Source organism: Pseudophryne corroboree, chromosome 1 (genome assembly GCF_028390025.1).
Source record: "Pseudophryne corroboree isolate aPseCor3 chromosome 1, aPseCor3.hap2, whole genome shotgun sequence".
Lineage (NCBI taxonomy): Eukaryota > Metazoa > Chordata > Amphibia > Anura > Myobatrachidae > Pseudophryne > Pseudophryne corroboree.
In genome coordinates, this window is record NC_086444.1 from 275,548,896 (window position 1) to 275,571,644 (window position 22,749).

At 46.7% G+C, this 22,749-nt stretch overlaps 1 protein-coding gene across 1 annotated transcript in view; it reads right to left on the bottom strand.

Moving 5' to 3' along the window:
• OSBP2 (oxysterol binding protein 2) overlaps positions 1-22,749 on the bottom strand; it is a 760,529-nt gene that overhangs the window by 630,006 nt on the left and 107,774 nt on the right. Inside the window, exon 2 of the mRNA XM_063964274.1 lies at positions 4,028-4,236. Within this exon, the coding sequence (XP_063820344.1) occupies positions 4,028-4,236 (209 nt within the window). The remainder of the gene's footprint in view (positions 1-4,027; positions 4,237-22,749) is intronic.

Consider the following 22,749-nt stretch of genomic DNA (forward strand, 5'->3'; position numbering starts at 1 on the left):
CTTACAGAGTCCCCAGCATCCACTAGGACGTTAGAGAAAATGGTATTCTTCTCATGTGCTGATCGCTCTGTTGATTAAGCTCTAGATTGGCAGTGACGAGTTGGTTTTCGATCCTCTCAAGGAGTCCGAATATTATTCTCTTCCCGACGCGGAGAGATCATTACGGCAGTCAACTCCTGGTCGACGCAGAGCTCGGTCGCAAAGGATCATACACAGGAAGCTAAGTGATATTTTATTTCTATACTTTGGCCTTATTTGCATTGCATGCACATGAGGGAGTGTTGTATTCGGGTAGGCATCCGATAGAATTACCCTACCCAGAGTGGGTAAGCTTGCTTATGTTGAATCTACTTTATAACACTGCAGCAGGCTGCCGCGTGACAGCAGGAGGTGTAGCCGGGAAAATGCTGAGGTTGTCTCCGAGAGATACTCGAGGGAGGTATACAGCTGTTTGGTGAGCCCTCTGTTCAGTCACTCTCGGCAGATACAACTGGTATGTCTAACTTCGTGAGTTAGCCTCCTTCACAACGGTTGGTGACGCATTCTTTTGTGGGATGCAGTCGTTTTAACCGGTTCGATACAGTTCTTTTTTCCTTTTCTGTGCGGACAGTGGAAGGTTGAAAGGTAAGAGTTCTGCAGCCTTGGTAGGTTCGCAGAAGGGGATGTCGTTTTCTGTTCCCAACACATCCACCACTTGTCGCTGAGTCTATCTGGCTAGTTCACACTCCGGGGAGCACTCATCTACTAATTTCAGTTAGTCCATGAATAGACTAAGACTTGTGAGTTATTTATAGAATCCAAAAGGGGAGCATTCTGAGTTACGGTTGTTCACCTTACTGTTTTTCTAATAGATCTTGCCGTTTCCCTCTGGATGGGGAGGTAGTACGCTACGTCATACAGAGGTGCGTCAGGTTCAGGACATTGTCCGGTTGTCCCTGTATAAAGGTGCAAATCGTTGTTTCTCTCGGACTGTTCTTCGACACAGAGATTGGCTGTTGTTCCCACCGACACAGCTGTCGGAGGTGGGTTTCAGAGTAGATACTGACCGGTTAATGTTCAGTGTTTTTCCTGTGGAAAGAGGTCTGAGGATCCAGAGTTGGATCAGCTTTGCTGGGACACTTCATCTGTATGTTCTGTTACTAAAACAGATGGGTGCGGCCTACGAGGCCTGTTTTGGTGAGCAGGTCTACTGCCAGAGTGGCTTTCAAGGGGCCAGTTGGGTTATGTGGTCCGGGTCTCACCTGCACATGCACCGGAATATAATCCTAAAGGCCAGGACATCACTCCTGTGGTGTCTATTCGGTTTTCTCCTTCTCGAGGGATGAAAGTTCGGGATCCAGGTTTAGATCCTGGTGTCTGTGCATACAGATCTCCGAGGCTGGGGAGTAATCCTTGCACGTATTTCCAGGTTAAGGTTAAGTTGGAAAGCTTGTCTGCAATAAGCTTTCTTGATTTAAGAGATATTTTCGACAAACGTATTCTTCGTGTTCGCCCCCATGTTAGTTCTGCCAGACCACTTGTCAGCAGTGGCGTAAGTAAGCCGCTATGACGGAACAAGGAGCAAAGCGGCAATGGCAGAAGATGCACAGTTTTACCGTGGGGCGAAAAGTCTGGTAAGCGAAGGAGAAATAGATTTCCTCTGCTGACGCGATCTCCATCCGGGAAAAATTCAGTCATTATCGAGAAGTTTTCACAGACGGGACAACTATTTGTGGAGGGTCGCAATTGGTCATGTTGGCGTCTCGCTTCAATGAGAGGCCTCAGGGATATTGTTTCAGGACTCAAGCTATAGCAGTGGACACCCTCGTGACACCGTGGGGGTTTTTAGTCGGTCTATGTGGCCTCTCCTCTTTCATTTTTTCTGAAGGTGATAAACGTAAGAAGAACATTGCTCATGGAAGATTCCTGCCCTCTTCCTTTTTGTGAGGAACTGTTACAACTAGATCAGGGCGTGTATCAAGACTTACCGCGACTGCGTCTGACGGCGTGGCGGTTGAATGCCATATCCTCAGCCGGAAGGATGTTCCCAGTGAAGCCATTTCCTCAATGTTTCAGGCTAGGAAAGAAGTAACGGGAAAGCCTTACCTCCGTGGTAGGCGTAATTCTGTGTCTTGGTGTGAATCCAGGATGGTTCCTACGGAAGACTTTCAGCTAGGTCGTTCTTATCCATACTTACAAGCCGGTGTGGATGCAGGCCTACAGTTAGGCTCCATTTCGGTGCAGTATGGCCTTATTATTTTCTTTAAAAAAAAAAAAAAAATGTCTCTCTTGGAAAGTGGTCATGCTATTGGGTTTGGCGTCCACAAGGCGGGTGTCGGAAGTGGTGGTTTTGTCTCACAAGAGCCTTGTTTGATCTTCCATGTGGATAGAGAGAAATTGTGAACTCTGATTGTAGTTCTGCCAAAGAGTGGTTTCTGGGTTTCACAGAAATCAGTCTATTTTTGATGCCGGTGGTTACTTAGGCATTAGCTGATTCAAAGTCTCTCGGTGTTACCGGGGATTTGAATATTTAGGTCGCCAATTTGGCTCAGTTTGGAGAAACAGAGGCTCTGTTTGTCCGGTATGCTCCCAACATGCTTGGGGCGACTGCAGTATGCAGTCTGTTACACGCTGAATCTGTGATACGATTTGGCATGTTTGTTCTACGGTTGGATTGCCGTTACCGAAGTCGGTGGAAGCCCATTCTAATGGAAAGATGGGCTCTTCTTGGGCGGATGCCCGAGGAGTCTAGGCGGTTCAACTTTGCCGAGCGGATTATTGGTCTGGATCAAACGCTTTTGCTATGCTCTACGAGTTTGATACCCTGATTGTTGGGGACCTTTTGTTTGCTCATTCGGTGCTGCAGAGTCGTCCGCACTCTCCCGCCCGTTTTGGAGCTTTGGTATAAACCCCATGGTCCTTTTGGAGTCCCCAGCATCCTCTAGGACGTATGAGAAAATAGGATTTTGGTACCTACCGGTAAATCCTTTTCTCTTAGTCCGTAGAGGATGCTGGGCGCCCGTCCCAGTGCGTACGGTGTCTGCAGTTAGTGTTTTTGGTTACACCCTGGTGGTGTGTCTTCCCTGTCAGGCGGTTGCTACCGTTTTTCATGCCATGGCATGCGGGGTCTTATTTTTGCTTAGGTGGACACACGGGTTGTGTTACATATTCTCTCAGCATGTGGCTGTGTTTTATTCATGCCGTGGGCTGGTATTCTACTGAATGCCACGTTCTACGGTGTGTTTGAGGTGTGAGCTGGTAGGACACTCACCGTGTTTATAACAATAAAATTCTTTCCTCGAAATGTCCATCTCTCCTGGGCACAGTTTCTAACCGAGGTCTGGAGGAGGGGCAAAGAGGGAGGAGCCAGTTCACACCCAGTTTAAGTCTTTATAGTGTGCCAAAGCTCCTGCGGATCCGTCTATACCCCATAGTCCTTTTGGAGTCCCCAGCATCCTCTACGGACTAAGAGAAAAGGATTTACCGGTAGGTACCAAAATCCTATTATTTTGAGTAGTATCTTCAATGGGTGGGGGGTGCTGGAATACATTTATGTAATCAAAGGGGGCACAAGATCATGTAACCGTTATCCCTACACCTTACTTTTGCTAGGTGAAAGTCAGGACCCTATCAGCAGTTTGCATCTTTATGGATATTTTCACAGTCTTCAAGCATTGAGTGTTTTGCACACCAACTTCGTTATTTCTTTGAAAAATCTAAATAAAGAGTGATTTAAAACAAATGCAATAGAAAAAAAAAAAAAAGGTAGTAAACAATACATATGTCAACTGGGGATCAACACAACCCTTAGTGAAAAATTAATAAATAACATATATGTCTTTAATAGATGATTGAAAACAACAAAAAACACAAAAACAAACATGATATATAATTATATATGTTTCTCCACCAAGTGAATATCACCAACATTCCTAACCTTAATGGTCATATGAATAACAGCTATGAGCTATATAAGTTATTTGCATTATTAGTTTCTAAAAAAAAAGCAGAAGTCTGATATACTTCCAAAACATGCACGAGACGCTACCTGACTGGTTGTTCATCATACGGATAGCCTTGGCTTTGGCCAGCTCCAAAGCTGTGACCCATCTCTGCCTCTCCACCTCGCAGCTTGCCTTAAGGTGATACGTCCGCCCACCGTTTGACAGGACAATATTACATGAATCTTCTGTGTCAATGTGAGCTGTAGATAGGTTAATAGTTCCGCGGCATGTGTGTGCCATCTCAGCCTGCGTCCTGAGGGACGAAAGAGTATGGAATAAACACAATCAACAACATCATTTGAAGACCACTTTAAATTCTAATGCAAATACATAAAGTAGTTTATTTGAAAACACTTTGCAGGGCCTTATACCAACAGGGAAATAAATAAATAAATAAATATATATATATATATATATATATATATATATATATATATATACATATATATATATATACATATATATATATATATATACACACACACACACACACATATATATATATATATATATATATATATTAATATATATATAGATTAATATATATATATATATATATATATATAAAAAATAAAATAAAAAAAACACACACTTGTCAGTGTATGCCTCTCTCACCAAACACTAAAAAATACACACACTTTAAATAGGCTGACAAACAAGTTTTCAATTTAGCTCTTTGCAAATTTTTTACATCTCTAAACTATGATCCAACTGTTGTGTTAGAATCACTTCATATCTCAACCCATTTGGTTTGCCTAGACCACAGGTTCTCAAACTCGGTCCTCAGGACCCCACACGGTGCATGTTTTGCAGGTCTCCTCACAGAATCAAAGTGACATAATTAACTCCACCTGTGGACCTTTTAAAATGTGTCAGTGATTAATTAATACACCTGTGCACCTGCTGGGTTACCTGCAAAACATGCACTGTGTGGGGTCCTGAGGACCGAGTTTGAGAACCACTGGCCTAGACACTATAAGGTCCAGAGTTATCAAGCCTTGGAGAGTGATATATTCCACGGTGATAAAGTACCAGCCAATCTGCTCCTTAATGCCATGTTACAGACTGTGTTTCAAAAATGACAGTTAGGAGCGGATTGGTTGATACTTTATCACCGTGCAAAAGAAAAGGAAGGTCATTACCCAACTGGACACCTATATAAAAAACTCTACCTATGCCTGGAGAACCCAATGTATGCGTAGGGATAGAACTAAAGTATACAATATTCATGACAGTTTTATAGGAATGCTGGGGTGTGTCTGAAAGTTTGAAGTCCATAAGTCTCATGTTTTAATAAAACTTTTGGAAGAGTTGCTTAAAATGTTCATCATGTATTCCATAGAATTTATGTGCCACACTTTGGCTATTATCTTACGTACCGTAGGGACCTTATTTGTTTTCCCAAGAGTCTGATCGTTTAAATCCGATTCAGCCATGTTACACCCCTTTCATACCGCACAAATAACCAGGTATACTGCCAGGTTGATGTGGGTCCAGGTTGTTACAAGCTGCTAGTGGCGCATCTGTATTATTACACTCCAGCAGCTAGATTCCTGCATGTATCCCTGTGTTCAGCCTCAGCTGCTGCATAATTAGTAGTTTGCCTCTGTGTGTCTAGCTGTTCAGCAGCATGTACTTTAATCATTACCTCTCTGGATTCCTGGGGCTGATTGGAGCAGCCACATATAAATTCTCTTCCTGGTCACTTCCAATCTGCTGATTATTGTTCCTGCTACGTGTGAGAACCTGTCAGCTCCATGTGTTCCTGAAATTGGTTACCTAGTCTTGATAGTGTTCCTGATCAGATCCAGTCCACCTAGAAATCAGGTCTTTCCACACAGATGATGATTACCTTTTGCTCTTTTTGTTTACCATCTTCTGCATTGTTGCATTTATATAAATATATACTCAGTCGCTTATTCCACCCTGTGCATTGTTGCATTCTCATACAATTAATGCTAAGTCCAGTGGTTCCCAAACTGTGTGCCTAGGCACCCTGGGGTGCCTTAGGACACTAGCAGGGGTGCCTTGGATTGGTGGTCCAGGACCAATTCAAACTATTTTTGGTCAAAGTAACAGACAAAACCAGTGCTTGCGGCTGACAATTATAAAATCTGAGGACAAACAGAAGCAAACATTGTCCTGCAACACACTAAAGAAACTAAGGATGACACAAACATAAATTTATTGTCTTCTAAAATTCTCAAATAAACTTTTGGCCTAGGGGTGGCGTGATAAAATTCTGATACTCTAGGGCGCCATGATTAAAAAAAGTTTGGGAACCACTGGCTTAGTCACCGATTCCATCCTGTTATAAATATTGGTTTAAGAACTGGGCAGTCAGTCTTGGTTGCATCCGATGAGAGTCTCTCTGCACTATACCTTACTCTTGCCCAGCCTCCAATAGCTGCCTTTACCATCCATAAGACATGGGGGCATCAGAGGATAGGGTGGACCTAATTCACCCTGGAAAGGTGGCTGCTAAAGGTGAAGCTTAGCAGGAGGCTAACGGACTGCTGGGCAAGCGTAATTGTATGAGCGCCACTGGGTTCTACCTGGTAGCCCTTCGAAACAGTTCCTGTAACACAGGTGCGGTGTGAAAGGGGTGTATTCCAATTTCCCGGGTCGCTTGACCTGGTATTTCAACCCGGGAATAAAGCAAGGTTATTCCCAGATTATTACTGGGTCAGGTGTAGTGTTAACGGGTTTCCAGATTGATGCAACCTGGGACCCATTCACACTATAGGGAGAGGCGGTGCTTGGAGATGATCTGATCTCCAGAAGTAGCCTCCGCCTGGTACCAACCTGGAAATTTGCCGGGTTGGTGCCGCCAATGTGAAAGGGGTCTCAAGTGGGTTGCACCAGGGAAGGACCTGTGAACAAGTCCCAGGTGCGACCCACTTTAGCGGTATAATCTGGACGTACAAACTAGGTGCTTTAGGGCTGCACTGCCATCAGTTCTAATGCACAACTGTTCAACATTTTAAATTCATATATGTCTGAAGTTTGCAAATACAGCTAATCCGTTAACTTTAATACGGTGTCATGCAGGAAAAAAAAAACCCAAAACAAAAAAATTAAATTAAAAAACAACGAGTTTTATGGTAAGAACTTACCTTTGTTAAAACTCTTTCTGCGAGGTACACTGGGCTCCACAAGGATAGACATTGGGATGTAGAGTAGGATCTTGATCCGAAGCACCAACAGGCTCAAAAGCTTTGATCTTCTTCCCAAGATGCAAAGCGCCTCCTCCTATATCACCCCGCCTCCATGAACAGGAGCTCAGTTTTGTTAACCAGCCCAATGCAGTAGCAAGTAAAAGAGACGACAACTGCAAGTTGCCACAAACACCACACTCTCCCGACAGGAGAAGTGTCAGCGGCTAATGCCATACCAACCCAAAGAAGCTAAGTGCGTCAGGGGTTGGTACCTTGTGGAGCCCTGTGTACCTCGCAGAAAGAGTTTTAACAAAGGTAAGTGCTTACCATAAAATTAGTTTTCTGCTGCGGGGTACACTGGGCTCCACAAGGAATGGACAATGGGGATGTCCTAAAGCAGTTCCTTATGGGAGGGGACGCACTGTAGTGGGCACAAGAACTCGGCGTCCAAAGGAAGCATCCTGGGAAGCGGCAGTATCGAAGGCATAGAACCTTATGAACATGTCCACTAAGGACCACGTAGCCGCCTTGCACAATTGTTCAAGGGTCGCACCACGGCGGGCCGCCCAAGAAGGTCCCACGGACCGAGTAGAATGGGCCGTAATGTGAGCAGGAGCTATGAGACCAGCCTTCACATAAGCATGTGCAATGACCATTCTAATCCATCTGGCCAAAGTCTGCTTGTGAGCAGGCCAGCCCCGTTTGGGAAACCCAAACAGAATAAAGAGAGAATCAAATTTCCGAACAGAAGCAGTTCTCTTCACAGAGACGGAGAGCCCATACCACATCCAAAGACCGCTCTTTGGGAGACAGATCAGGAGAGGCAAAGGCCAATACTACAATCTCCTGATTAAGGTGGAACAAAGAAACCACCTTAGGAAAATAACCGGGACGAGTCCTAAGAACCGCCCGGTCACGTGAAATATCAGACATGGGGAATTACAAGACAAGGCACCCAAATCCGACACTCTTCTAGCTGAAGGAATAGCCAGCAGAAACACCACCTTAAGGGAAAGCCACTTAGGATCGGCTGAACCAAGAGGTTCAAACGGAGACTCTTGTAACGCCTCCAAAACCACCGACAAGTCCCAAGTAGCCACAGGCGGGACCATAGGGAGGTTGGATACGCAACACTCCCTGAGTGAATGTATGCACATCAGGTAAGGTCGCAATCTTTCTCTGAAACCACACCTACAAGGCAGATATTTGAACCTTGAGGGAGGCCAGACGCAGGCCCAAGTCCAGGCCCTGCTGAAGAAAGGCCAACAACTTGGCTGTACTAAACTTGGAAGCGTCATAATTGTTAGATGCGCACCAAACAAAGTAAGAATGCCAGACCCTATGGCAAATCCGAGCAGAAGCCGGTTTCCGGGCCCGCAACATAGTTTGAATGACCTTCTCAGAAAACCCTTTAGCCCTCAAGATGGAAACTTCAAGAGCCACGCCGTCAAAGACAGCCGGGCCAGGTCCTGGTAGACACAGGGGCCCTGAACGAGGAGGTCTGGGCGTTGTGGAAGTAGAATTGGACGCTCTGACGATAGGCCCTGCAGGTCTGAGAACCAGTGCCGTCTGGGCCACGCTGGAGCTATGGGAAGCAGAATTCCTCTTTCTTGCTTGAACTTCCGAATTACCCTGGGCAGGAGTGACACCGGAGGGAACACGTATGGCAGTCGAAACCTCCATGGCACCGCCAGCGCATCCACGAATGGTGCTTGAGGATCCCTCGTCCTTGCTCCGAAGACCGGAACCATGTGATTGTGTCGAGACGCCATCAGATCTACGTCTGGAAGGCCCCACTTTTCCACTAGGAGTTGAAACACTTCTGGATGGAGGCCCCACTCTCCAGCGTGTACGTCCTGATGACTGAGAAAGTCCGCTTCCCAATTCAGGACTCCCGGAATGAATATTGCAGCTATGGCCGTAGATGGCGTTCTGCCCAATGTAGAATCCGTGAGACTTCCTTCATTGCCAAACGGCTTTGAGTGCAGCCTTGATGATTTATGTAAGACACTGTAGTGGCGTTGTCCGACTGTACTTGAACAGGACGGTTCTGAATTAAATGCTGGGCCAGGTTCAACGCATTGAAGACCGCCCGCAATTCCAGAATGTTGATCGAGAGGAGAGATTACTCCTTGCTCCACCGACCCTGAAGGGAGTGTTGCTCAGGCACCGCGCCCCAACCTCTGAGACTGGCATCTGTCGTCAACAGGACCCAGTCGGATATCCAGAAGGGACGGCCCTTGCACAATCGTTGGTCCTGGAGCCACCAGTGCAGCGACAGACGTACCTCCGGAGTCAATGAGATCATGTGAGACCTGATCCGGTGAGGCAGGCCATCCCACTTGGCTAGAATCAGCCTTTGGAGGGGGCGAGAATGGAATTGAGCATACTCCACCATGTCGAACTCTGAGACCATGAGGCCCAGCACCTGCATTGCCGAATGTATCGACACTTGCGGACGAGAAAGGAAGCAACGAATCCTGTCCTGAAGCTTCAGGACTTTCTCCTGAGACAAGAACAACCGCTGGTTGTGAGTGTCCAATAGCGCTACCAGGTGCACCATGCTCTGGGCAGGGACCAGGGAGGATTTCTTCCAGTTGATGAGCCACCCGTGGGCTTGTAGAAACCAGACAGTCATATCCAGATGATGTAGGAGAAGTTCTGGGGAATTTGTCAGGATTAACAAGTCGTTCAGATACGGCAGGATCCTGACCCCTTGATGGCGGAGTACCACCGTCATCACCGCCATAACTTTGGTGAAGACTCGCGGAGCTGTAGTTAAACCAAAAGCTAACGCCCGAAACTGGTAATGGAGGTTGCCAATCACAAACCTCAGGTATTGCTGATGTGACACTGTTATAGGAATATGCAGGTAAGCATCCTGTATGTCCAGGGAGACCATGTACCCAAGGCCAGAAGTATAGAGCGAAGAGTTTCCATACGGAACTTGGAAACTTTCACAAACCTGTTCAATGCTTTGAGATTGAGCAGAGAGGAGCCGTTCGGTTTCGGGACTAGAAACAGCGGAGAATAGTACCCCCGGCCCCTCTGAGCAAGAGGCACCTGTACTACGACTCCTGTATGCAGGAGGGTCTGTACCACCGAATGTAGAGGGTTTGCCATTGTCTGGTCCAACGGGACGTCTGTCAGGCAAAATCGATGAGGGGGACGGTTTTTGAAGGCTATGGCGTAACCTCGAGTGACGACTTCCCGTACCCAGGCATCTGAAGTGGTCTTCAACCATTCCTGGGTATACCCTAGAAGCCGATCCCCCAGGAGGAGGCCCGCCCCGTCATGTGGCAGGCTTATCCGTCTTGGTCGCTGGCTGACGGACATCCCAGGCTCTTTTGGGCTTCGGCTTACTAGGTTTGGAAGTGCGGGCCTGCTTGTTGTACGCCTGACCTTTTGCTTTACCTTAAGGACGAAAGGGGCGAAAGGAAGTACCTTTAGCCTTCGACACAGTAGGAGTGGTACTTGGCAGACAGGAAGTAGCCAAGTCAGCCACTATCTTATTTAAGTCTCCAAACAGAATAACTCCCTTGAAAGGGAGCACCTCCAGGGTTTTTCTAGAGTCCAGATCCACAGACCAGGATCTCAGCCACAATATCCGGCGAGCCAGGACTGATGTAGTAGAAGCCTTGGCTGCTAGAATGCCGACATCAGAGGCCGCCTCTGTAATATAGTGAGAAGCTGTGACAGTATATGACAAGCATTGTCTAGCATGGTCAGAAGAGATTTCAGCTTCCAACTCTAGGGCCCATACTCAATAGCCCCTGCAGCCCATGTTGCTGCAATAGTGGGCCTTTGTGCAGCACCCGTGAGGGTGTAAATCGCTTTCAGACAACCCTCCACACGTTTATCCGTAGGCTCTTTTAGAGACGTGATGGTAGTGACAGGTAGAGCTGAGAAAACCATCCTAGCCACATGCGAGTCTATTGGAAGAGGCGTTTCCCAATTTTTAGACAGCTCTGTCGCGAGGGGATAGCGAGCCAGTATCTTCTTTTGAGGCACAAACTTCTTTCCCGGGTTTCCCCAGAGTTCCTAACGTATATCCACTAGGTGGTCAGAGTGAGGTAAAACTTGTTTAACCACCTTCTGATGCTTGAACCTATCTGGTTTCTTAGGAGGGACGGATGGCTCGGGATCATCCGTAATCTGTATAATCAATTTAATAGCCTCCAAAAGATCAGGAACATCCACATGTGAACTACCCTCCCCATCAGCAGTATTCGTGTCAGAATCTGTGGGGTCAGTGTAAACGCCATCTTCATCAGACGAGGTGACAGCAGTAAATTGTGAGGAGATAAGAGCTCGCTTAGAGGACCCCTTGGTCTTAGGCGAGCGAGGGTCAGACTTTTTAGTAGTCAAGGACTGGTTCAACTTATTCAATTGAGCAGACAAATTATCCGCCCACGGCGGGTTAGCTGCGGGGACCACATACGGTTGCACCGGCATAGGAGGTCCCATAGGGGGTGTTAGTTTAGTAACTAGCGTATGTAGAAGCGTGGAGAAAGTAGCCCACGGTGGGTCATTGTGTACCCCAGTCCCACTGGGGGGCAAGGAGCCCCCAGAACCAGAGCTCACAGCTGCTATAGTCTCCTCATAGGGATCTGTGGCTTCAGCAACACCGGCAGTGTGTTCAGCCACAGAACCGTTACCTTCAGAAGCAGACATGATATAACTTGCAGTATCAGGTAACACAGTACAATTGTCAGCAGCACAATACCTCTTGCCCAAACCCCTGCGCAGTGTAGTCAGCACAAGCAGAGATACAGGAGAGATATGGTGACTAAAATCACAAAGAAAAAATAGGATTTTAATACCTACCAGTAAATACTTTTCTCCTAGTCCGTAGAGGATGCTGGGGACTCCAAAAGGACCATGGGGTATAGACGGGATCCGCAGGAGCTTAGGCACACTAAAAAGACTGACTGGGTGTGAACTGGCTCCTCCCTCTATGCCCCTCCTCCAGACCTCAGTTATAGGAACTGTGCCCAGGAGAGACGGACATTTCGAGGAAAGTATTTTTGTTAAACTAAGGGCGAGAAACATACCAGCCCACACCACAAACATACCGTACAACTGGAGTAGCGTGAAACCAGATAACAGTATGAACTAACAACAGCAACAAGCTGAACATAACTGATACTGTTTTTTTTCGGTTTCACGAGGTTGTGCAACAACCTAACTGCAAGGAACAGTCCGCACTGGGATGGGTGCCCAGCATCCTCTACGGACTAGGAGAAAAGGATTTACCGGTAGGTATTAAAATCCTATTTTCTCTTACGTCCTAGAGGATGCTGGGGACTCCAAAAGGACCATGGGGTCTATACCAAAGCGCCAGAACGGGCGGGAGAGTGCGGACGACTCTGCAGCACCGATTGAGCAAACAGAGGTCCTCATCAGCCAGGGTATCAAACTTGTAAAACTTAGCAAAGCTGCTCGGCAAAGCTGAAGTGCCGAGACCCCTCGTGCAGCCACCCAAGATGAGCCCACTTTCCTGGTAGAATGGGCCTTTACTGACTTCGGCAACGGTAGCCCAGCCGAAGAATAAGCTTGCTGAATCGTATTACAAATCCAACATGTAATAGTTTGCTTAGAAGCAGGATTTCCAATCTTGTTGGAAGCATACAGGACAAACAAAGCCTCTGTTTTCCTGGTAAGAGCCGTTCTGGCGACCTAAATTTTCAAAGCTCTTACAACATCAAGAGACTTTGAAACCGCCACAGCATCTGTAACCACAGGCACCACAATAGGTTGGTTAATGTGAAACGAAGTAACCACCTTCGGCACAAATTGTTGACGATTCCTCAATTCCGCTCTATCCGAATGGAAGATCAAATATGGACTCTTGTGAGACAAGGCCGCCAACTCTGACACTCGCCTGGCAGATGCCAGAGCCAAAAGCATGACCACTTTCCAAGTGAGAAATTTCAACTCAACCTTAAGCAAAGGTTCAAACCAGTGAGACATAAGAAACTGCAACACCACTTCAAGATCCCACGGCGCCACATGCGGTACAAATGGAGGATGGATATGCAGCACTCCCTTCACAAAAGTCTGAACCTCTGGAAGGACAGCCAATTCTTTCTGAAAGAAAATAAAGCCGAAATCTGCACTTTGATGGAACCCAATTTCAAGCCTAAATCGACGCCTGCTTGCAAAAAAATTGAAAAACTGTCCCAAGTGAAACTCCTCTGCAGGAGCTGCTTTGATTTCACACCACAAAACTTACTTTCTCCAAATATGGTGATTGTTTCGCCGTAACCTCCTTCCTAGCCTTAAGGAAAGTGGGGATGACCTCTCCAGGAATACCTTTTCGAGCTAAGATTTGGCGCTCAACTTCCACGCCATCAAACGCAGCCGCGGTAAGTCCGGAAACACGCAGGGCCCCTGCAGTAACAGGTCCTCTCTTAGAGGAAGCAGCCAAGGATCTTCCACAAGCAATTCCCGAAGATCCGGATACCAGGCCCTGCATGGCCAATCTGGAACGACGAGAATTGCCTGAACTCTTGTTCGTCGTATGATCCTCAGCACCTTTGGAATGAGAGGAAGCGGAGGGAACACATACACAGACTGAAACACCGATGGAGTCACTGCACTGGCTTGGGGTCCCGCGACCTGGAAAATACCTCGGAAGCTTCTTGTTGAGGCGAGACGTCCTCATGTCTATCAGAGGAATTCCCCAATGCCTTGTCACTTCTGCAAATACCTCTTGATGAAGAGCCCACTCTCCAGGATGGAGATCGTGTCTGCTGAGGAAGTCTGCTTCCCAGCTTCTCAGCTGCTGTTCCGCCCAGTGAAGGATTCTTGTGGCCTCCACCATAGCCGCCATGCTCCTTGTTCCGCCTTGGCGGTTTACGTACGCCACCGCTGTTATGTTGTCCGACTGGATCAGGACAGGACGACCTCGAAGAAGGCTCTTCGCTTGTAGCAGGCCGTTGTAAATAGCTCTTAACTCGAGAACATTTATGTGGAGACAAGATTCCTGGTTTGACCACTTTCCCTGGAAATTTCTTCCTTGCGTGACTGCGCCCCAGCCTCGGAGACTTGCATCTGTTGTCAGCAGGACCCAGTCCTGGATTACGAATCGGCGTCCCTCTAGAAGGTGAGAGCTTTGCAGCCACCACAGGAGAGAAATCCTGGCCCTGGAAGATAGACTTATTTTCCGGTGCATGTGCAGGTGAGACCCGGACCATTTGTTCAGCAGATCCCACTAAAACACCCGGGCGTGAAACATGCCAAACGGAATGGCTTCGTAAGCCGCAACCATCTTCCCTAGAACCCGAGTACATTGATGAATCGACACACTTGTCAGCCTCAGAAGCTCCCTGACCATTGTCTGTATTTCCAGAGCTTTGTCTTCCGGAAGAAACACTCTCTGTAACTCCGTGTCTAGAATCATGCCCAGAAAGGACAGCAGAGTGGCCGGGATCAACTGAGACTTTGGCAAATTGAGAACCCAACCGTGTTGTTGCAGAACAGACAGAGAAAGATCCACATTTCTTAACAACTGTTCCTTGGACCTCGCCTTTATCAGGAGATCGTCCAAGTATGGGATAACTGTAACCCCTTGCTTGCGAAGGAGAACCATCATTTCTGCCATGACGTTGGTGAAAACCCTCGGGGCCGTGGAAAGCCCAAACCGCAACGTCTGAAATTGGTAATGACAATCCTGCACCGCAAATCTCAGGAAGGCCTGATACGGAGGATATATCGGGACGTGTAAGTAGGCATCCTTTATGTCGACTGACGCCATAAAATCCACCCCTTCTAGGCTGGAGATCACAGCTCAAAGAGATTCCATCTTGAACTTGAAAGTTTTCAAGTATGGATTGAGGGATTTTAGGTTCAGAATCGGTCTGACCGAACCATCCGGCTTCGGTACGACAAAGAGGCTCGAATAGAACCCCTCCCCCCGTTGGGACGGGGGAACGGGAACAATTACCCTCTGTTGACACAACTTTAGTATCGCAGCATTTACCACATCTCTTTCCGGAAGAGACACTGGCAAGGCCGAAATGAAAAAGCGGTGAGGGGGCATCTCCTGAAACTCCAGCTTGTACCCCTGAGACACTAGGTCTAGGACCCAAATATCCAGGGCTGATTGAACCCAGACCTGACTGAAGATCCGGAGACGGCCCCCCACCGGCCCGGACTCCCGCAGAGGAGCCCCAGCATCATGCGGTGGACTTGGTAGAGGCGGGGGAGGACTTCTGGTCCTGGGTGCCTGATCCTGCAGGCGACTTCTTTCCTCTTCCTCTACCCTTTGAAGCGAGGAAGGACGAGCCTTTTCCTCGTTTGTATTTATTAGGTCGAAAGGACTGCATCTGCTGATGGGGTGCCTTTTTCTGTTGTGTGGGCACATAAGGAAGAAAAAAAGATGACTTACCCACAGTCACGGTAGACACCAGGTCAGCCAGGCCGTCAACAAACAAGACACTACCTTTGAAGGGAAGAGCTTCCATATTTTTCTTGGAGTCGGCATCAGCATTCCATTGATGGAACCACAGCGCCCTCCTGGCCGAGACCGCCATGGCATTGGCTCTTGATCCCAAGAGGCCAACATCCCTCGCCGCATCCTTCAGGTAATCTGCAGCGTCCTTGATATAACCAAGAGTCAAAAGAATATTATCTTTATCAAGGGTATCCATATCAGAAGCTAAATTATCAGCCCATTTATCAATATCACTACTCACCCATACCGACGCCACAGCAGGTCTGAGCAATGCACCCGTATTTACGAAAATGGCCTTCAAAAGACGTTTCCAGCTTGCGATCCGCCGGATCCTTGAGAGCCGCCGTGTCAGGAGATGGAAGCGCCACCTTCTTGGACAAACGGGATAGAGCCTTGTCGACATTCGGAGACGACTCCCATTTTTCCCTGTCATCAGAGGGGAAAGGAGACGCCATGAAAATTCTCTTGGGAATCTGCCATCTCTTGTCCGGTGACTCCCAAGCCTTTTCACAAAGAGCATTAATTTCATGAGAGGGGGGAAACTTTACCTTAGGTTTTTTCCCTTTAAATAAGCAAATCCTTGTTTCCTGCACAGTAGGTTCGTCAGAGATACGTAAAACATCTTTAATAGCCACAATCATGTACTGAATACTCTTAACTAGCCTTAGTTGTAAAGTAGCCTCATTGAAATCGACATCGGAATCAGAGTCCGTGTCGGTATCCGTATCTACCATCTGGGTAAACAAACGTTTTTGTGACCCTGAAGGGGTCTGCACCTGAGCCAAAGCATCCTCCATGGATTTCCTCCATACTTGTGTCTGAGACTCAGATTTATCCAGCCTCTTAGACAATGAGGCCACATTTGCATTAAGTGTACTTAACATAGTAACCAAATCAGGTGTCGGCTGTGCCGACAGTAATATCCAACTCCTTTTCTGCGCCCCCAGTACCTTCCTCGGCGGAGGAACACTCAGCCTCAGACATGCCGACACGTAGTACCGACACACACACACAGCCCAAAATTAGGGGACAGACCCACAGGGAAGTCCGGAGAGAGAAACACAGAGGGAGTATGCCAGCTCACACCCCAGCGCCCATATATCACACCACAATAATATATGATGATAGCGCTGCCCTTAATAATAAAAAAGCACCAATTTATCTGTGCCCCCTCCCCCTGTTTTGCTCCCTTTTACTTGTAAGGAGCCTGGAGGTCCCGGGCCAGCGTCTCTGCAGCGGCTGTGAATGAGAGAAAATGGTGCTGGTGAGCTGTGTGGCTAAGCCCCGCCCCTTCCCGGCACGCTTCAGTCCTGCTAAAATTAAAAAAAATTATGCTGGCGGGGGTACGAAATACGGTGCCCGTGCACCGAATATGCCTGTCTGCCAGCTCAAATGACCCCAGTAACGTGCTGCCCAGGGTGCTCCCCCCCAGCGCCCTGCACCCGTGAGTGCCGTTGGTTTAGTGTGTGGGAGCATGGAGCGCAGCGCTACCGCTGCACTGTACCTCGTTACTGAAGTCTTCTGCCGTCTGATGTCTTCGGATCTTCTCATACTCACCTGGCTTCTTTCTTCTGTGAGGTGGATGACGGCGCGGCTCCGGGAACAAGCAGCTAGGTGAACCAAGTGATCGAACCCTCTGGAGCTAATGGTGTCCAGTATCCTAAGAAGCAGAGCCCTTAACTAAGAAGAAGTAGGTCTGACTTCTCTTCCCTCAGTCCCACGATGCAGGGAGCCTGTAGCCAGCAGGTCTCCCTGAAAATAAAAAAACCTAACAAAAGTCTTTTCTAGAGAAACTCAGTAGAGCTCCCCTAGTGTGTGTCCAGTAACTCCTGGGCACAAAGTCTAACTGAGGTCTGGAGGAGGGGCATAGAGGGAGGAGCCAGTTCACACCCAAAGTCTTTTTAGTGTGCCCAAGCTGCTGCGTATCCCGTCTATACCCCATGGTCCTTTTGGAGTCCCCAGCATCCTCTAGGACGTAAGAGAAATACGTATTAAAGTGAAAATCCTATATAATTATAAAACCTGACGCACCAAGCCCCCTCAGGTTATAGAATATGGGGATAGCAAGTTGAGTGAGAGACACGAAATGGAAACTACTCAGCAAGCTAATGCACACACCTAGTCACAGTTACACAATGCAGAGGTTATTACTAACAATAATACTGCACTGGACCAGCTTATATATATATATAGCTATGAAGTCAACAGATAACACTGCACAGTAAGAACTGGATGTATATCACATGGTACTTGTACCAGAGAACCCTGACTAAATGCACTCTCTTAACTAACACTGTCTAATTGACATGTAGAATACTAAAAAGTGTCATGTAAAGTCACAGCGCTAACAACCAGGCGGCTTTACACAGGTGGATTTGCCCAAGCAGTCCCAGGAACAGTGCAGCTGAGAGAAATGGCGCCGCAGACACTGACAGGGAGTGAGGGAGAGACAGATATGCAGCTCCAGGGCGGGAACATTTACTGGAAATGGCGCCCTGGGGCTGGGGGAGGGGCTCCAGGTCTAAGCCTTATTCCCTCTGCTGGCAAAACCACTGGGTACTGCGGGCTACTTGTAAAAAGGTTTAGAGATAAAACCTGACCTGCACCCATGCCCTTGTGATCTAGTGGGATCGCCTGTACTGCCACAGTGTCCACCGCCAGTGCGCGCGGCCTGCCTCCCACCGGGCAGCCGGATCACGATAAAGTGCGGGTCCCGCGAGCGGGACCCACTTACCTCCTCCCGAAGTGCGGCCACGCGATCCTGGAGAGCCCCAGCCATGTGTGACTAACTTGGAAGAAAACCGGAGCCACCTGCTGTAGGTACCCGGCAACCAGGGCGCGGGAGTGTACAGCGCCGCTGGGGGAGAGATGGAGCTGCAGCAGGCAATGTCTACTGACCTCCAACACAATCTGTGCCTCTGCTGCAGCCCTTGTAGTCTTTTTTTTTCAGAAAAAGCTTTTTCCAGAGCTGCTGTGAGCAGCTCTTCCGGTTACATGCTTGCACTGCAAGCACCAACTACAAAACTGAGCTCCTGTGCACGGAGGCGGGGTGATATAGGAGGCGGCGCTATGCATCTTGGGAAGAAGGTCAAAGCTTTTGAGCCTGTTGGTGCTTCGGATCAAGATCCTACTCTACACCCCAATGTCTATCCTTGTGGAGCCCAGTGTACCCCGCAGCAGAAAATAGTTTGCTGCAACAGCCAATAAAATTGTCCTGGTCTGAGACTAATTAATGAACTCCAAAGTCAAAGCCCCTCTAAGGCAGTTGAAATCTTACACAACTGAGAGTTAAAAAATAGTTTTCATAGCCAGAAACAAAAAAGCCTTACTAAAGACAATATACATAACTACAGTAAATATGTTTGACATTGTTTTATTCATGCTCACATATCAGCATTAAGGTATTAGCTTTGTGCAGACAAACAAGGTATAAGAATATAAAGACAGAGTCCGCAAATAGAAAGAGCCAGTGTTTGTGGATTTAGTTTACGCCTGTAGGTGCTTATGTTCAGCTAAATAAATACAAATCAGACTCAGAGTGCATTTCTAACAGCACATGATAAAGGATCTAACACCTCTAATAAATGAGGAATCTTCTATCATGGCATTGGTTTCTAGAAAGGATTCCCCATCTTAATTACCTAATTAGAATTATTAAATTTAGAATGTCATATCTTTTCCAACACACCTTTCACTTGTCCTGTTGCTTATCAGTTTACAAATTGGGCGTACTAACACGGTTGTGGTATTAATTCCACCTCAGCTCGCAATGCAGTCATGAAAGTGACCACATGCATTATTAATGTAAGGGCTACTGCTACCACTTTGCTTTAAAGTTTGGACTTGGCGTGTGAACAGAGCATGCTAGGCCATTAGCCTGCTCATGCATCAGTGGGAATTAACAGGGATGGATCCAGGGGATCCCTTTCCATTAACATATGCATTACAGTAGTTACCCAGCGCTTATGAGGCTGCTTTTGTGGTGGGAAATTGAGGCGCCACTGTCGATACCTGGCAATATCTGATGTGGTCCCTCCTTGTTGCATCCTGGGGATGCTTAGATTTTGTGGGAAATCAGCCGTTTTGGGGGTATTATTTCCACAAAATAACTTTAGCAAATATGCCCCTAGGGGGTTTAAGTTTAAAATGTTTGTGCATATTTGCTGGCATTTATTTTCTCCCTCCTGAGTATCCAGAAGGGAGCTGCAGCTGGTCGTGGATTGGGAAAGGGATTGGGGGGGAGGGGGGGAGGGGGGGGGGGCAGGCACATCATTAAGCCCCCACAATGCTGCAAATCATGGGTGTATGAAAAAAGCAGGACAAAGATGGAGCACTTCTCACAGCATTACCTCATATTGGCCCACCCCCTCCTCACTGACCCAGCATATGCGCCATTATGCTCCCTGTCCAGCCCATTTATTTAGGAAGTCAGCGGGATGCTGAAGGGTTACCTACTCTTCCGGGAGTCCACAGGACTACCTGAGAAATAATTTTAAACTATATTAATTTTGAACCAGCTAAAAATATATTAACATGCAACATCATAGTCGGAGATCAGTCACAAGGTCTAGGGGCGCTGTGTCAGGTATGACCTGGATTTCACTAAATCAGATAATCTCTTTTATGCAGGAAATGTCACCAACCGTGTCACTATTTTCCTGCCTGTTATGAGGGATGCATGGGGGCCGATATCCCTAGAACACTGCTTTCCTCATGTGTAAGTACAGTATCCCCCGCAACTACAGAAGGTTTTTCTAGTACCCTGAACATCACATTCAAGTGTCCCAGGGAGGTGCTTGTACCCCAAATTGAGAAATGTTGCCCTCAGGGCTGGATAATAAGGGGCACCCATGGCGGTTGCCCAGGGGCCATCACACATAATGCCACGGCTTCCGTGCTGCCAGGCAACATTGCCGACATGTAATATGCTGCACCTCTGCCAATCAGTGCAGCTGCAATCAAATTAAACCAGTAAAGGCCCTGGACTGGGACATACTAATAAAGGCCGGCAGCAGGGGAGCTTGCATCAATATAAACTACAGCTGCCTAGCATCACAGCCAGCAGTGGGGGAATATATGCCAGCTGCATCACTATAAAGAAACAGCTACATTACATTGCGGACAGCAGAAATCGTGCTCGCAGAGCCAGGTGGGCAGATACAGCCTTATCACTTATCTAATATGGTCAACATACATCGATTGAAGAGGGTATGTACCAATTCAATTGAAATTAATAATCATTGGATGTCAGATCTCCAATTCCTCATTCTTGCCATCCTAAACCACCCCCACACACCACATTTTTGTCTGTCAGTTTTCATAAGTTTTAGTATGTTTTGACATTGCACCTGCTTTCATTAATCAGTTACATTGTATCAATAATTAAGATAGAAGCTTTAATTCTTTGGTACATTTGCAAAGTATATTTGTGTATGTAGGTCTATGTACATGTTCCATGTCGTATGTGTAAGCCCTGCTACGCTCTGATTTTATAGCCAGTACTGGCAGGCTCATAAAGTTTCTATTTACCAAACCATGTCAATGTTCATCTCTTCACTTATCTCAAAATATCTCCCAACCCAATTTCTTCATAAGATCTATGTCAATCATCCACACTCATTTGCTCCCATTCAAGATTGCAGGACTTTCTTCGGGCTACACCCACTCTGTGGAATACCCTCCCACGGACAATAAAACACTCCTCTAGTCTCTGAATCTTCAGCGTTCTCTGAAAAAAAAAAAAAACAACAACACACAACAACTCACCTCTTCAGGCAAGCTTATCAAATTCCAGAACTGCTCACATAACCTTCATAAGCTTTCCTATCCAATTGCATCCACTCTGTACAGTCCACATATATCCTCACGTTTTCTCTTTCCCTTCCTCCTGATCCAGATTCATCATTTCTGTGTGGTTGGAAAATTATGCAATAGATAACATAGCTTGTGAGCAGGTCCTTCCTACCTCTATGACTGTTTGTTATTACCCAGTTTTGTTTTATCATTGTTGTTTCCAATTGTAAAGCGCAAAAGGAATTTGCTGTGATACATAAGAATTTTAATAAATGAACTGTTAATAATTTACTGTATTTAGTTAATGTATTATTTACACTGTTTATTCATCTATACAAAAAAACAAACATTTTATATAACATATTTGCAAGACAAATCTTTTAGCGGTTTCACACACCTTTAGTTTAACGACATCACAATTGGCGTTTGCTGAGCAAACTCCCTAATTGTCCTTAATAATTGCTGTGAGCGGATTGTCAATTTTATCGGTGTGGGCCCTCACAAGCCTTAATTTAATCTAGTCCTGGTTGTCCTAGAACGTAGGAGGAATAGACTTTTCTACCAATATACCGAATGGCAAAAGAGCAGGCTCTTATAGATCGTTTCAGCATAGGCCATGAGAACAAAACCTCCAGTCTCCAGAGCTAACAGCTTGGATGCGGGTGCACCTTGAGGGAAAAAAATTAACGTTTTTTTAAGAAAACAAAACAGATTTATATATTCTCCTAGGTTGTAGTGCAACTTTTAGCAACTAATTTAGAAGAGGGTCAAGATTTTTGCCACAGAGTAACAGCAAAAAAAAACAAATATAGATATAAAACTATCTTCTCATCTCACCTTTGACCCCAAAAATTTAAGAATGATCTTTTTAAACAGCAGAGTAGACAAAAATGTAGGTTTATCATCATCCACACTGTTTAACACAAACGAGTGCCACACCATTCCAGTTTACACCCTCTCCCTAGTTAAGTTACCTTGGGGTGGTTTACAGTAATCAGGATGCTTGAGAGGAATTGGCCAACAAATCCAAATATTTCACCAGCCCACAGACTATACCGGAGACAGAGGCAGAACTCTGGGAGGCAACGGAGTCACCTGCCGCCGGGCTCCTGCTTTGAAGGGGGGCACCTCTCCTCCTGCTCCGTGTGTTCAGCGACATTAATCAATTAAGTTAATTGACAGCAGCCGGTATCTCTTCCGTAGCCGACTTCCCCACTAGTCACTGCACCTTACAAATCACACCCTCTTTATTATAGATACACTGGAAGCAGACAACTTACTGATGAAGCTATTTGCTCCTATAAAGGAAGCATGAGAATTCTAACTATATGAAGTTATTTCTCTGACAATTACACGT